This window comes from Artemia sp. Qi Xiang Cuo, chromosome 20 (genome assembly GCF_049724085.1).
Source record: "Artemia sp. Qi Xiang Cuo chromosome 20, ASM4972408v1, whole genome shotgun sequence".
Lineage (NCBI taxonomy): Eukaryota > Metazoa > Arthropoda > Branchiopoda > Anostraca > Artemiidae > Artemia > Artemia sp. Qi Xiang Cuo.
Window position 1 is genome coordinate 19266804 of NC_142813.1, and position 15277 is coordinate 19282080.

General features: G+C 37.2%; 1 protein-coding gene across 2 annotated transcripts in view; it reads right to left on the reverse strand.

Annotated features, from left to right (window-relative positions):
• Positions 1-15277, reverse strand: part of LOC148939972 (citramalyl-CoA lyase, mitochondrial-like) — a 73868-nt gene that overhangs the window by 40746 nt on the left and 17845 nt on the right. The window contains exons 1-2 of one of the 2 annotated variants that reach the window (XM_089105788.1): positions 11113-11237; positions 1088-1216 (exon numbers count right to left, since the gene is read on the reverse strand). In XM_089105788.1, coding sequence (XP_088961914.1) covers positions 1088-1099 — 12 coding nt within the window. In that variant the 5' untranslated portion in view covers positions 1100-1216; positions 11113-11237. Of the gene's footprint in view, positions 1-1087; positions 1217-11112; positions 11238-15277 lie in introns of those variants that run through there. The other variant, XM_089105787.1, reaches the window with a different exon arrangement.

Here is a 15277-nt window from a genome sequence, read left to right on the forward strand (position 1 = left end):
TTGAGTATATTCACACCATTTTGCCAAGAGCGATAAGAAGGCTGCAAAAAATACCTTTTCTTGGTATTTTTGTTTGAAAATTGAAAAAAAAAACCAGAAATACTGAAGATTTTGAAAATGCTTTTTGTTTCATTTTTTCATGAAAAAAAAACAAACTCGAGGCCCTACACTGTCGTCAATTTGAGTCCCTGCATTGTGTTTCTAAACAGATTCCTAATTTCTCAATTTGATTTTAACAAAAATAGCTACTATAATACATTGCAGGTTGAGAGTACTGAATGTTAAGCTTTGAAAACTAGTTTATATTTACACAAGAACAATTTAATACATGTTTGACCAATTAGAAGTATCTGGGGACATCTACAACGGGAGCCTCATTTGTCTGTAAAAATTCGATTCAAGCTGGCATATTTAAACCTGAAAACGACTCTTATTTTGAAAGCTTCTTTTAACATTCAATTTAACAGGTTTTCTTCCGTATAAACGTCCCACTATTACAGTTTTTTTTTCCAATAATTTTCTCAAAATTTATCTGTAGTTGTACTCCTCCTTCCTCATTCATTAACCCCTGAATACATAATTGTCAAATAAGGTACCTGAGAGGAGGGATCTAATAACAAAAAGAGGGACTGGATTGAGAAATCATAGGCTGATTGCTTTTATGACGTTGATGCATCTTGTTTTAAAGCTGAAATACTTGTTATGCTCTTATATGTCCAATTACATATATATATTTGATAAAGTTTCTTTGTTTTTAAAGTCATCCATAATTAATATTTTTAGCATTGTGAAGTTACTTTTATTTATTTTTTTAAAGGTTGATGGAGATATTTGCTTTTGGCATTCTTACTTTCAGTACTTGCTTACATAAATTTCAGTAGGCTATAAAAATTATTATTTATAAGTATTCTGGTATTAATTCGGTTTTTCCAGTAGGCTTCTAGTCTTGAGGATGTATTTCAAAGAGATTAGTTTGTAGGCATGATTTTCATTCTGTTAAGACAATATCTTTGATTTGTAGTAAAATTGAACTGAACTATTTTGAAAGACAAACTTAACAGTAATACTATGAAAAAAACTTCCTTGCCTTTTTATTCATGGAAACTCCATCTTCACAGTCTAAAACAATTGTGTCTGCATTGAGAGTTTGACTTTTGATTATTTTTCTTTTATCACTGGCTGGTACATAAACAACAGCTCTTCGAGGGTGAAAGGTCTGTAAAACAAGCAAATTCATTATCTAACTTCTAAATTTTTTAATTAGATAGAAAGTGATATATCCAGATTTAAGAACGCATTTCGGTAACACATCTAATTTTTGAAAGCAAAAATTTACTAATTTAATTCTACAAATTCCTGTCAAAATTTATACAAGTCAGAAAAATCATGCTGATCATTACCTTTTTTCCACAGATTATTTTAATGTGATATTCCTCATCATATGTGCTTTTTGCTTTCTCTACTTTTGTTCAAAGTTAAATCAAATTCTCTTTTAGATAAACTTTGCCTAAAAATTCATTGATTCAAAAATCCAAGTCTAATGCAAGAATTAATGGATACATTGATAAACCAGTCAGGAAATTTCTGCACATAAACCACTTATTTTCAAGACATTTATCCATCGAAACACAAAAAAATATATATTTATTTCAAAGTAGTTAAAGAAACTGTAGCTTAGGACTTACGTTAGTTTACTGTTAGTGAACTTATGTTGGTATATCAGGTTCATAGTGAAGCTCAATTCTCATTTGATTATGAAAATCTTGATTGTCCTTGGATGGATTAGCCCTTTTGTGGATTATCTGTAGTCCTCTAAGGAACCAAATTATTTTAAGAAATATCAACTATGCTCATGCACCATAACAAAACCACACCTCACGCTGCCTAAAAAAAGAGTGATAAGGCTCCCCTGTATTATTTTTTTTCAATACCAAGCTACTTTGCATGGTAGGATTGGTCATACAGACTTCAGAGGAGGCTCATTCAATTAAAACTAGAAGTCCTAGTGCTCTTTTTAGGAGTTTAAAGTGATTAGATGGTACCCCCCCACCATTTTATCCACCTGCCTTTTCGTTAAATACCCCCTTTAACTCCAAAAGACATCTGATCCAAAACTTTCAGACGGCTATTTTGCTCAAAATAGTCAAGAGATGAAATAAATATGCCTCCAGGGACAAAATGACCTCCACACCCCCTGGGGCGAGGGCCTTGCGTTAAGAAAGTTGCTTATTGTTTATACACAGGTTCCAAAATAGAAAAAGATGGCTCGTTTGAACCAGGGTGTCCACAAAAACCAAGAATGCTCTGGAAGCTTTCAGGGATTCTTGAGGAGGAGATTGAACTAAAACAAAAGATATTATGTGCATCCAAGTTATCAAAATGCTGTATCTGCAGTGTCTCAGGAACATCTAAGTATTTTGTTTTGAAAATTTTAGGGAGAGTTGATGGGTATAATGACCTAAATAAAAAGACTCTATATGCATTCAAGTTGTGAAAATTATGTTCTGTGTGCATTCATGTTGTCAAATCAAAACATACTATGAACATGCAGGTTGTCAAAAGGGCATATCAACAATACCTCAAAAACAGCATAGAGGATTAACTTGAAACTTTCATGGCCTGTTAAGAGGGATGTTGAACTAACCAAAAGGTTATAATGTGCATTTAAATACAACTACTGTCACTTCTGATACTCCTGCTGCCAACTTTATAAAAGTGAAACTTTCAGAGAATGTTGAGCCAAATCAAAATACACTATGTGCATGCAGGCTGTAATAAGGGTATATCAACAATATCTCAGGCAGAGCTTAGGGATTTAAATTCAAACTTTCAGGGCATGTTGATAGGAATGTTGAACTAACAAAGGACACTACGTACATACTACTATTCATAACACTGCTATCCTACTACTACTAAGCCTGGTACAACTGTGACTGCAACTACTTGTGACTGTGACAGCTTGCAACTGTGACTACTTGTGGTTGTGACTACTTACAACTAAAAATGCGACTGCTTGGGACAGTGGTAACTTAGAGCTGCGAGTACTTGTAACTGTGATTAATTCTGACTCTGACTACTTATGACTGTAGCTACTAGTGACTTCTTGCAACTGCAAATCCTTGCAATTAAAGCTACTTTGTAACTGCAACTACTAGGAACTTCCAGAACTTGTAACTGCAACTACTTGCAGCTGTGACTATTTGCAACAGCATGTGTGACTACTTGCAACTGTGACCCTTTGTGACTGTGAATACTTACAACAACAACTACTTGAAACCATAACTACTTGCAACTGCAACGACTTCTGTCTATGACTGTGATTACCTGTAAATGCAAATGCAACTTATTGAGACTGTGAATGTAACTAAATGTAACTGGGACTACAAATACTCCTAAAACAATTGAACTAAATCAAAAAGATTACACACATTCAGGTTGTCAAAATGATACATAGATACAATATTTAGCTAAAACTTTCAAAAAAAATAAGGGAGATGTAAAACTAAATCAAAAGACACTATGGGGATATAGATTGTCAAAAAGGCACTTTTGCAATTTCCTAGGAACAGTTAAGGGTATTACATCAGAAGTTTCATGACCTGTTGTTGGGGATGTTTAATTAAATCTGAAAACAATACATGTATCTAAGGCTTTCAAAGGATGAAACTAAATCAAACGACACTATGGGGATATAGATTGTCAAAAAGGCGCTTTTGCAATTTCCTAGGAACAGTTAAGGGTATTACATCAGAAGTTTCATGGTCTGTTGTTGGGGATGTTTAATTAAATCTGAAAACAATACATGTATCTAAGGTTTTCAAAGCATGTTTTTTTAAAATATGAGATTTATTTTAAAAATTTCCTATTACCGGACCCGAAGGGCCTAATCGAATTTTGGAGTCAACATATCATAACAAAACACAAAAACTGAAAAACTGGCATAGAATACCAAAACTGAAAAAAAATCTCAATAAATAATCATTGGCTAGTCATGATTAAACTGTGAAATGTCAGTTGAAAAGTTAAAAAGATAAAAACTGTTTAAACTCAACTAAAAATATACATATAAAGAATTTAAAAGGGACATATTCTGACTGCACCTCAAGTTCAGTAAGCGTATCAAAATGAAGACTTTCAGCATTAGTAATTAAAAATTTAAAAGGGAATGGGAAACACAGTAGTCGATAAGTTTTGAGAAATTCATGGGTAGGAGTTTAATTCAAGATGAAGGAACCTTGGAGAAGCAGGGTAAAGGGCAGTCTTATCCTGAAGATTTAGAGGTGGAAAAAGGGACAAGGATGTAGACAAAGTCTGATCAGGAAGGTGAAATTGGTTTTCAGTTGTCAGCAAGGGAAAACAATGAGATTTATTATAGGACAACTTTCAAATGCACAAAATCTCTAACCACAGTCATATTGATACGGTAGCCACAGAATATAAAATGAACGGGGCATGGTTAGGATTTCATGGGGATAGTATAAGAAGTTGAATTTAGAGGGTTCTTGATAGGGAAAAAAGATTAGATGGGAAGGCGAGACGATGTTGGGAAAAGGAGGTAGGGTGGAAGCTGTCTGAGAAGAGAGGGATTGGGTTTACTTTGGCAAGTGACAAGAGGAGAGGATTGGATTTACCAGGGGCTTTGTGTCTGGGAGGAATTTGTGTAAGAGGGGGTTGGGGGAGGGTCTGAATGAAGTAAGGTGATCTGCAAGGGTAATTTGACTGGACATGATCAAATTATTGGGTTAGAGGGATCTTTGGAGGGGCGAGTTCCTGGGGCAAGCTGTTAAATATCGGATAGGGAGGGGATAAATAGTTTTTAATGAGGGAGAAATGTGACCCATAATGTTGCCCAAAAAATGGGGCTTTCCAACCTGAGTATGCCTAAGCTTTGGTATTTTGCTTGTGTTTGCAATTTGATTTTTTTGCATAAAGGTAGAAGGGACATGGAAATGCAGGTTATCACAACCAAAACAACGCCTGCTTGGTGCTAGCTTACATACAGGAACAGGGTCAAAATTACACTTTGTTTTAAAACACTGACCAGTGAGGTAAAAACAGCATAAATGCAAAAAAAAAAAAAAAAAACACTTCTTTTAATCACACTTATTACAAACAAACAAAAATTCTAGGTCTAGCTTAATTTTGTTTTTTGAGGTTAGAATAATAGTTGCATGATTATAAGGGCACTTTGGACCAAATCCGCAATTTTCGCGCTTGGAAAACTTGCAATTTTCCCCAACACTATTACCAGGAATACGTTTTTGCTGAAGCTTGATTCAGCTCCTGTCCAAAATTACAAATATTTCCCAATTTGCAAAAATCTGCCAAGATTATGTTAGCACATTTATCTATGTTAGCAGAAGAGTCATTCTTATTAGGCAGATTATTCACCTCCCTTCTGTCAACACAAATTTGGGCATCTGCAATGGCGTAATCAAGGTCACTATTATTATAATTTGACTAGATAGAGTTGAGATTGAGCTCAGGCATAGTTACTGAATTCAGATTTATATCACTTGTTGTGGCTGGTATCCATTAGCTTAATCTTCTATTTCCTTCATTAATATTCATTGAGCTTATGGACAATGTACTTCTTTGGTGGTGAAAGATTAAGGAGTTACATACCTCATCTGAAATGTAATTAAATGTAGATTGACTTTGAGAATCACTTTTGTAAATTGTAAAAAAAATCCGAGAAAAGTGTTAAGGCAACCATTAACTTTTCTTTTTCAATCAAGATTTTGGTAATATCTGGTTGTAAGAAGAGGGCTGCAATGATGGTGTCCATTTGAACTGATTTATCCATGCTGTATCTAATGGTTTGGCATGATGATATCTTAGCTGTCAATTCAGGAAGATATACAAGAACTTGGCACTGGGATGGGGCAACGAAAATTGTAGGATAAACTTAACCAGGTCCAGCCTCGTTAGGTACGTTAAGCGCTTCAGTTGACAGAGAAAGCTGGCTGTGTGGAGGGTCAGTAAAAGGGAAAGGACTTCTATGGTCACTTAGGATACTAAGAGTCATTTTTCTCTCAATAGAGATATGAGGTGTCTGAGGGAAGCCAGATCCTGGGGGGAGGGGCATATAGACCCAAAGAAGAAGTAAAATGTGCCTTCAATTTAGTGGAGCAATCAAGACACATCCAGGAGTTACTCCAATTGACTATCTCTATCCTAGCACATTTTTGATCCCTCCGTACAACCAAGAGCATGAATTGGCACATTTCACCACATTAGATGTAATATGTAATCTGCACTCCAGAAAGAATTGCTTTGATTTTGCTACTTGGTTTTACAAAGGCCAATATTCATGGAATGGCTCTGGCAAAACTGCAGTAAATTTAGTGTTTATTGAATGCAATAAACTTTAGAGTTTATTAGAATATATATATATATTCGTATATTCCTTTTATTATCCAATGTATCAGCAATATATATGCAATGGCTAAGTTTATTAAACTGAAACTCCCAGTGGATGTTGAAGGGGTTGTTAAACTAAATCAAAAGAAACTATTTGCATATCTTCAATATCTCAGGAATATATAAAGGTATTAGAGGCCTTTTCTGGTGACATTGCTGATCAACAATCTGTTCTGGCAAGACATTGTTGACAAACAAACATGTTCTAGTGACAAACAAAGGTTTTGCTGATTAACATTGTGGATGAAAACAACCAACAATTAAAATTGTTCTTTGTCTGACTTGTTGGTAAAATTTAAGTGGAAGAATTCCAGGATGAATATCATGGGAGAAAATTTACAATTGTTTTGCTTCTTAGAATCTGAGAAGAAAAAAACAGTTAACTTGCAATAAAGATAGGTATACTTATTGCTGACTTGATCTCTTACCTAAAATAAGACATGAGATAATTAAGTGGTAACCATTTTCTAATATGAAGCAAGTGTCACTTCAAGGGTTCCTTAAAGGGCTTGAAAATAAAATTTTCAAAATAGCAATTAATATGTCTGGGAAGAGCATAAAAAGATGCATTTATTGGTTTATCCACCTTCTATCTAGGCAAGCAATAGAAAAATCTATGCATTTTCCAAAAAAACGTGAAAACTTTGATAAAAAGGGAAGGAAGCATGAAAATCTGATTAAATGAAACTTTCTATACTTGACAAAGTAAGAACTTCATAATTTTAATGTTTTCAGATCCTTTTGTATATAGCTTAGGGCTATATCTAGACCCATTATAGAGAGAGGGGCTTATTGTCATGATAGAAACCATTATAATTAGAAATAGTGTTACTTGAGGAGCCCAATGGTCAGGGGCGTCTTTGGCATGAGGGCATTGCTCCCCCTCACCCAATAATTTGGAGAAAGAAATATTATATTACCCATTCCCTTTGACTATTTGGATATGGGCCAATATTGCCCCCCCTCAATAAAATGCTGGAGCTGCGCCCCTGCCAATGGTGCTACTCTTTTGTTATTATAGGGTCGATTCATGAAGAGTAGTAAATCTTATGGATTACCAATTTTTGGTTTTCATGATTAACTTTGCAAGTTAGAATATGGAACCCGGCTGTGCCCCCCCCCCCCCCCAAAGAAAAAACAGACAGTTGAGTTATCAACTAGATGTAAATACATTTTTATTAATTATAAAAAAATGGATAATTATTGGCAATAAAATCCTTGAAAGATTTCATAATTTACTCAAGTTGCATCATTTATTAATATCTTCTGTCATATCTAAGGATTTTTAGCATGTAAATCTCTTAAGACATTCAGATGCTTTGTTTCTTTGAAATGGGGGTGATAATTAATTCAGCAGTGAACTAGGATAACAGAGATTTATTGAGTTTCAAAGGATAATGATAACTTGTTTCTTTTTGTTTGTGGTAATACATTCAAAAAGTAACAATTTTTGGTTGAGTAACATTTTTTCCAGTGTTATGAAAAGCTAATAAGAAATGTGTAAAGAGCAGACCATAAGAAATGTATACAAAACTTGTTACTGTGCATACATAAAAACTTTTTTTTAATTGGGGGGGGGGGCAAATTAGAGCAAGAAACTGGCAGATTATTTAAGAGACATTGCTAATTCAGGGTTATAATTTTGAAAATTTTGCAATTAGGGTTTGACAGAAAACCTAAAGATCCTTTCTCATTCACAAAGGACATATAAACAATATAGGGGAGACCCCTGGGGCAGGTTGAATACTTGGACATTGGTCTGCCATCTGTTGAAAAAAATGCCATCTGTTGGAAAAAATGCCATCTGTTAGAAAAAAATGGAAACTTTTTATGCCCACTGAGTATGAGGAATTACAGTGCAGCTATGATATGAATAATTGGCAGTGGCATCGTCAATGGAAAAAGAGTGGAGAAATTCTTTTGCTTTTTTGATGAGTTTTTTTTTAGAATGGTTGCTGGGCTTAATGTTGTTTTGAGAGAGAATAAGAAGACTGATCTCAGAAATGATTTCAGTATAGAGTAGCCAATTAATTTGTTTCTTTTTAGGTTTAGAAGCAAGCAATATTATTACCTTTGCATGGAACCCTAATTTTTAATGTGTCCTCCATGGGGCAGGTTGGACTTTTTTTCGGGGGGGGGGGGTACAGAATGGTCACTTTGAAAGTGCACTGGGTGAATAAAAATAAAATTCCTATTTTTCCCGTAAGTGAATATCTTTATTGCAAACAGTTTTGCTGCTTGTGATGTTTGGAATCTAAAAAAAAAACTAGAACCAGTATGATTCAAAATCTAAGAAAAATGGTTCTGAGCAGGGAAAGAAACAAATCAGAAACATTACATCTGGAGAAAGAGGCATACTAGTTATCATGTGCACAGCTGTCTCAACTCAAGGTACTACTATTCCACCATTCATGATTTGTCAAAGGGTGAAATATCTCCCACACATAATAAAGAAATGTCTGCTAGGGAGTGTGGGTGTTTCTCATCCTTTAGAATGGATGACTGGTGAGAACTTTGTTGTTTTTCTGGAGCACTTCATTCACTACAAAACCAGCCAAGTGTGATAGAACAGTGCTGTATCTAATAGACAATTACATCAGGCATGACACCATTGAGTTACTTAACCTTATGAAAAAGTCCCACTCCATTATGCTAGCATTCCCACGACCCACAAGCAATAAATTGCAACCAGCCAATAGACATAAGTTAAGACAGAAATATGGCCTGTTGAAGTCATACTACAATGCTGCTTGTGATGTAGGCTATGGATGAAAAAGCTTCCAGGATGGTGTTTTTTTATTTGGGAAATTGCAGGGTTAGTTGGACTGCATTTCTTTGTGCTTTAATTGCAACAAATATAACATCTGAATTCAGCATTGCTGGAATATGGACCTGCAATTGCCATGTGTTGGCGGATAAGGAATTCCTAGCTGCAGACATTACCAACAGACCTGAGACATCAATGTTTCACAAAGAGCTCTGTCAAACCTGATTGACGCATAAGATAGTCCAAGTCACAGAGAGATAGATCCAGGGTGTTTGCCAGTTTCTCAAGCTCAATGACATGAGTGTTTGCTGCTACTAGTCCGGATGTAGTAAGACCCTATCCGAAAAGCCACCAAAAAAGCTGATACAATCAAACTAAACATGGGTAAGTCTCAAGTTCTCTAGACAAACTGGTCAAGAATGCCTTGATTGAAGAACTCAGCTAAGAAGAAACAACAAATTTGGAAGCCTAATTTTAGTGGAAAGAAAAAATACAAATGAATCAAGGAAACTTTTTTCCCATGCATATGCAAGCCCTGATAGTGAAAGAGAAACAGTCTTCAATAATGACTTCATTCTTGATGCTGACACTGACAACATTCCGACTTGAGAGGATTAAGTTAGTATTGGAGATTTTTGTTGTAGTGGAACAAGTTCGGAAAAAGTACATTGTAGGGGAAGTGAAGGAAGAAACAAGCAAGGAATATGGTGTGAAGTTGCATTGTAAAAAATCTACTGCATGGAAATTTATTTTCCCAGAAGTAATTGACAAGGATGTAGTCCATGAAAATGATATTGTTTCGAAGCTTCTAGTTCCAGAGACCTCAAAGAGGACTCAAATAAAACAAAAAAACACCTAAACAAAAGTCCTGGATACAGCCCTGGGGATTATATATCAATTTCAACCTCCCCTTGTCTCTTTCTCAGAACTAACTGTGTATTTATCTGAAGGCTCAACGAGAGTTGGGATGTTTTGGCATTAAAATGCACCCTACGAGGTGTCTCCTTTCCTCCCCAACTAGTCAAAATATTTTCAAGGTCCAAACAAATTTTTACTGTCTTAGGTAAATTCCCTGTTGTTTTACATTTCCAAACATTTGCATATAAGGGCTTTAAACCTCTACAACAGGGTTATATGATTGTTTTGTAGTTAGGGAGGGAGACAGTTGCATCAAATAGTGCATTTTAATACCAAAACATCCTAACTCTCACTGAGTCTTTAGATAAATACATAATTAGTTCTACAGGAAAGATGAGGGGAGGATGGAGATACAAATTGTTATATAATACCCAGGTCCGTATCCAGGACTTTTGTTTACAGGGTTATTTTTTTCGGTGGGGGGGGGGGTACAAAAACCTTAAAAACACATCAAAATGTGGAATTGATACTTAATCCCTCTTGATTTCTGGGAGTATTTCTTGTCTAGGCTGTTATTATGATAGTAAAAAGTAATATACCCCAAAATGAGCAGAATTTATTCCATATAGGAAAAGGCCGGCCCCTTCCTCATCCCCACCTCCACCTCATGGTTGCAGAAACTTGAAAGGGTACTCATTTGATCAGAAACAGAAAGTTCTAGTCTTTTTTTATAAATCAAAAATTATTGAAGACCAACCAGTCATGAGGGTGTATTTTCTGGGGGGGGGGGTAAATGCTGGCTCCTGTAAGAATGAGAATTTAAAAATGATAGCTTAAAAATCCTTTTACAAAAATACAAACAATTATTCTTATAATTTAGCTCATAATAGAAGAATGTTCCAATTTCTTGTTTATAAGTATAGCAATGTAAATTTTTAGAAGAAGTCCTTTTAAATTTTCAATTTTGATGCTACAATTCAGGCTATATGTTGCTGATTCTAACCTTGATGATTTCTTCATATTTCCATTTATCTTTATTATTTCAGGGGGACAGCTTCACTTACCTTGGTAGTATTATTAGTAAAGATGGTTGGAGCAGTGAAGATGTCAAAAGTAGAATAGCCAAAGCTCAGGAAGTTTTTTCACAGTTAAAAAAAGTTTGGAAAAATAGGAAGATAAGTCTGCAAACGAAGATTAGAATATTATAAGCTATAGTGATGACAGTGGCCAAATATGACTCTGAAGCATGGGTGCTCCGAAAAGCGGATGAAGATTTGCTAGATGTTTTCCAGAGAAATTGATTAAGGATTTTTCTGGGTACTTACTTACTTACTTTACTTTCGACGGGAACCAGACGATGAACTGTCCTGCCCGGCACCAAAGAATCTTGGGATGACTTCCGACGACCACTTTGACCTGTCGGCTGCAGCTTCTCCGGCGATCTTCAGCCAGTCTTTGTCCCATCCCCAACCGTGTCTCCTGAATCCTCCCCACGGTTCCAGGTCCTTCTTTAATTTTTGCCACAGGTTCTTCTTTTGTCCTCCTGGTTTATGTTTCCAGGAGGGGGCTGGTTCGCAGACAAGAATGTCTCGACATATCGTGCGTTCGGGACTTCGGGAGCTTCAGGCGACGTCTTTTAATGATAAGGGATAGCTCTTCTGATTGGCCCCAGCGACTCCTTACTTCACTATTGGAAATCCTGTCCCATCTCTTAATGCGGAGGATGTAACGAAGGCAGCGGTGGTCGAACACATCCAAAGTTCTCGCATCTGCAGTCTTGATCGGCCATGTCTCGCAAGCATAAAGTAGTAGTGCTCGAACAGTTGCAACATAGATTCTGACTTTTGTTTTGGTTAAGATCTCCCGTCTGGTCCATAGTACTTTTTTCAGACTAGTAAAGACTCCCCAGGCTTTTGCTATGCGGGCAGAGATATCCCTTTCAGCTCTGCCATGTGGTGTTATGATAGAGCCAAGATACTTGAATTCCTAAACGCTTTTTATTGGCTCACCGTCGAGGGTAACTTGGCAAGGAGAAGGTTGGTTGAGAGCCAATACTTTAGTCTTTGCGCTGCTGATGACCAGTCCGATGCGCTTTGAGACCTCATAGGTGTCGTCGATCACGCCTTGTAAGCTGTCGGCGGTAGTTCCCAGCTCAGCAACGTCGTCTGCGACGTCCAGATCTGTCAGGGGCTGGAGGAAACCAGCTATTTGTCCGAAGACTATTCCGCTGTGGTTTCTCATTGCATTATACATGATCCAGTCTATCGCGTAGTTGAATAATATAGGCGAAAGGGGGCATCCCTGCTTTACCCCAAACTTCACTGGAAACTTAGGGGTGTCATTGCCAGAAACGACGCAAGTCTCAGTGTCCTTATACGCACTTCGGAGTATCTCAATGATCTCCTGTGGCGCACCGTCTTCAGCCATAATTCTCCATAGCTCCTCTCTGATGAGAGAGTCGAAGGCAGCTGCAAAGTCAATAAAGGCGATGAGAAGGGGTAGTTGAAACCTGCTGTACTGCTGAAGGATGAGGCGAATCGTCAATATCTGTTCTGGACAGCCTCTGCCTGGTCTGAAGCCTGCTTGTTCAGGAAGGGTTAACTTGTCACGTGCATCTTTGAATCGATTCAAAAGAATGACGCAGAAGATCTTCATGGCATGGTCGATCAGGGAGATACCTCTATAGTTTCTGCAAATGGCCTTATCTCCTTTTTTGTATAGCGGAACGAGGACTGATACTTTTCAGTCTTTTGGGAAGGTCTTCGTAGTCCACACCTGGACAAAAACGTCGGTTAGGCGGCATAGTAGAGTTGGTGAGGACTTGAACATTTCAGAAGGGATCCCATCCTCTCCAGGAGTTTTATTGTTTTTCATGCACTTCATCGCTTTTTGTACGTCCGCAATACTTGGCAGATCGAGGTTTACTGCGTAGGGCTCTCTAGCAGCACTCGAAAAGGCAGGTAGATCGCACGGGGGTTTGACAGGGTTCAGTAGCTCAAAAAAATGCTCTCGCCAGCGTTCCATGCGTCCTTCTTCTGTTCGGATGAGTTCTCCGGACTTATCATTCAGTGTGTCAACCATTACAGGAGTTTTTCCTGTCGCTTCTTTCAGTAGTTTGAACATTTTCCTGCTGTTGTGACTCCTGGACGCTTGTTCCAACTCATTCACCAGATCTGACCAGTACTGTTCTCTTTCCCGTTTCAGTGACTGTTTAACTGCTTTGCGGGCTACTTTTAAGGGTTCTTTTGCACCTCCCACAAGGGGTCGCTTCTTCTCAACTAGTTCTATGGTGTGGTCAGAGATCCAAGCTCGCTGTTTTCGTTTTGTGTGGCCAAGCACCTCCTCAGATATGTCCTGTGTCGCAATTTTTATCTGCGCCCATTCTTCATCGACGAGTGAGAGACGATTCAAGGCTTCGAACCGGTTGCTTAGCTTTAACTCGAAGTCGGCTTTGATTTCCGAGCATCTTAGTTTCGAAACATCAAAGCGCTTCCCTGCCTTCTGTCACTTCTGCCTACTAAGGCGGTGACGGACTTTGCAAGTGAGGAGATAGTGGTCGGATCCATTTAAAGATCCTGTGTCTGCTCCTCTGTATACCCGGGCATCTGTGCAGGAGCTCCTCCATCTTCTGCTGACTAAGATGTGGTCGATCTGGGCTGTTGTTATGCCGTTGTTCGAACGCCATGTAACGAGGTGGAGTCTCTTGTGCTCAAAGAGAGGTGGTGATCTAGTTTTTATGCTTATTTTGCATCACACTGCTTAAAAGCTTGTGCTAAAATAGGGGTGGCATGGGTAACAGTGCAGTGTTATGACTCTTCTAAAGGAAAAGTCTGAGTAAATAAAATAGTACCATTAAATTACTTATTTTATACTCCCTTTCAATACAGTGATACATTAATGATGTACCTCCCATCTCTGATGGCCCTATAAAGTTCTAACAATAGCCTATATTTTTATTTTTTTCATCTACTGATGCATTGTACAGGCTACTGATAGCTTTTTCCTGAATGATTATTGCAATATTGGATGGAAATATTATTTGAAATGATTTATAAATGCAGATAACAATGAAAGGAAACATCGTAATCTGGTTCATAGAAATGCTATATCATAATGTAAGAATTTCACTATTTTATGTTTTTTTTTTTAGTTTTATGGGTATTCTGACTACATATGGTACCATTAGTGGGGAGGGAAATGGTAAAGTGTATTGCCAGAAAAGAAACCACGACGTTTGGAAAGAGTATCAAACAGTTTATGGTAACAAACTGTAAGTAAGGAGCAACCCAGCTCAATAGTAGCCAAATCTCTAAAAAACGGAATTTTTATACCAGTAGATACATCAAAAGAAACAGATTTTTATGCTAATTTCAAATATTTGAAGTTTTATCAAGTTTAATCCTACCCATCAAAACTTACAAGCCTGAAAAAATTTGCCTTATTTAAAAAAAAGGGTGAAACCTCCTAAAAATGATAGAATCTTAATGAAAATCAAAGCAGCCAGAAGAAAGATCATGGATGCATGTTTATTTGTTGTTGTTTTTTTCAGGGGTGATCGTATCGGCCCAGTGGTCCTAGAATATCGCGGGAGGGCTCATTCGAACGGAAATCAAAAGTTCTAGGGCCTTCTTTAAGTGACCAAAAAAATTGGAGGGCAACTAGGCCCCCTCCCACACTTATTTTTTTTCCAAAGTCACCCGATCAAAATTTTGAGATAGCCATTTTGTTCAGCACAGTCAAAACCTAATAAATATGTCTTTGACGATGACTTAATCCCCCACAGTCCCCAGGGGAAGGTCTGCAAGTTATGAACTTTGCCCAATTTAGTATTGGTTATTGGGAAGTATACAGAAGTTTTCAGGGGGATTTTTTTTTTGTTGTGGGGGGGGGATCGGGTATTACGTGGGGGGATCTTTCCATGGAGGAAGCTTTCATGGAGGAAGGGACATTTCTAAGAGGGGGGAGGCCTCAGATTTCCCAGCATTATTTAAAAAAATTATCAGAAATTAAATAAAAAAAACAAGTTCTTTCAACTGAAATTAAGGAGCAGCATTAAAACTTAAAACAAACAGAAATTATTACGTATATGAGGGGGTCTTCCCCTAGTCAATACCTCACTCTTTACACTAAAGTTTGTTTAGTACTTTCACAAAAGCTATCTATTCTAATTAAACGACCTTTGTGATTCAGGGGTCGTACTTAAAGAATTGGAACAAAATTCAAATTTTA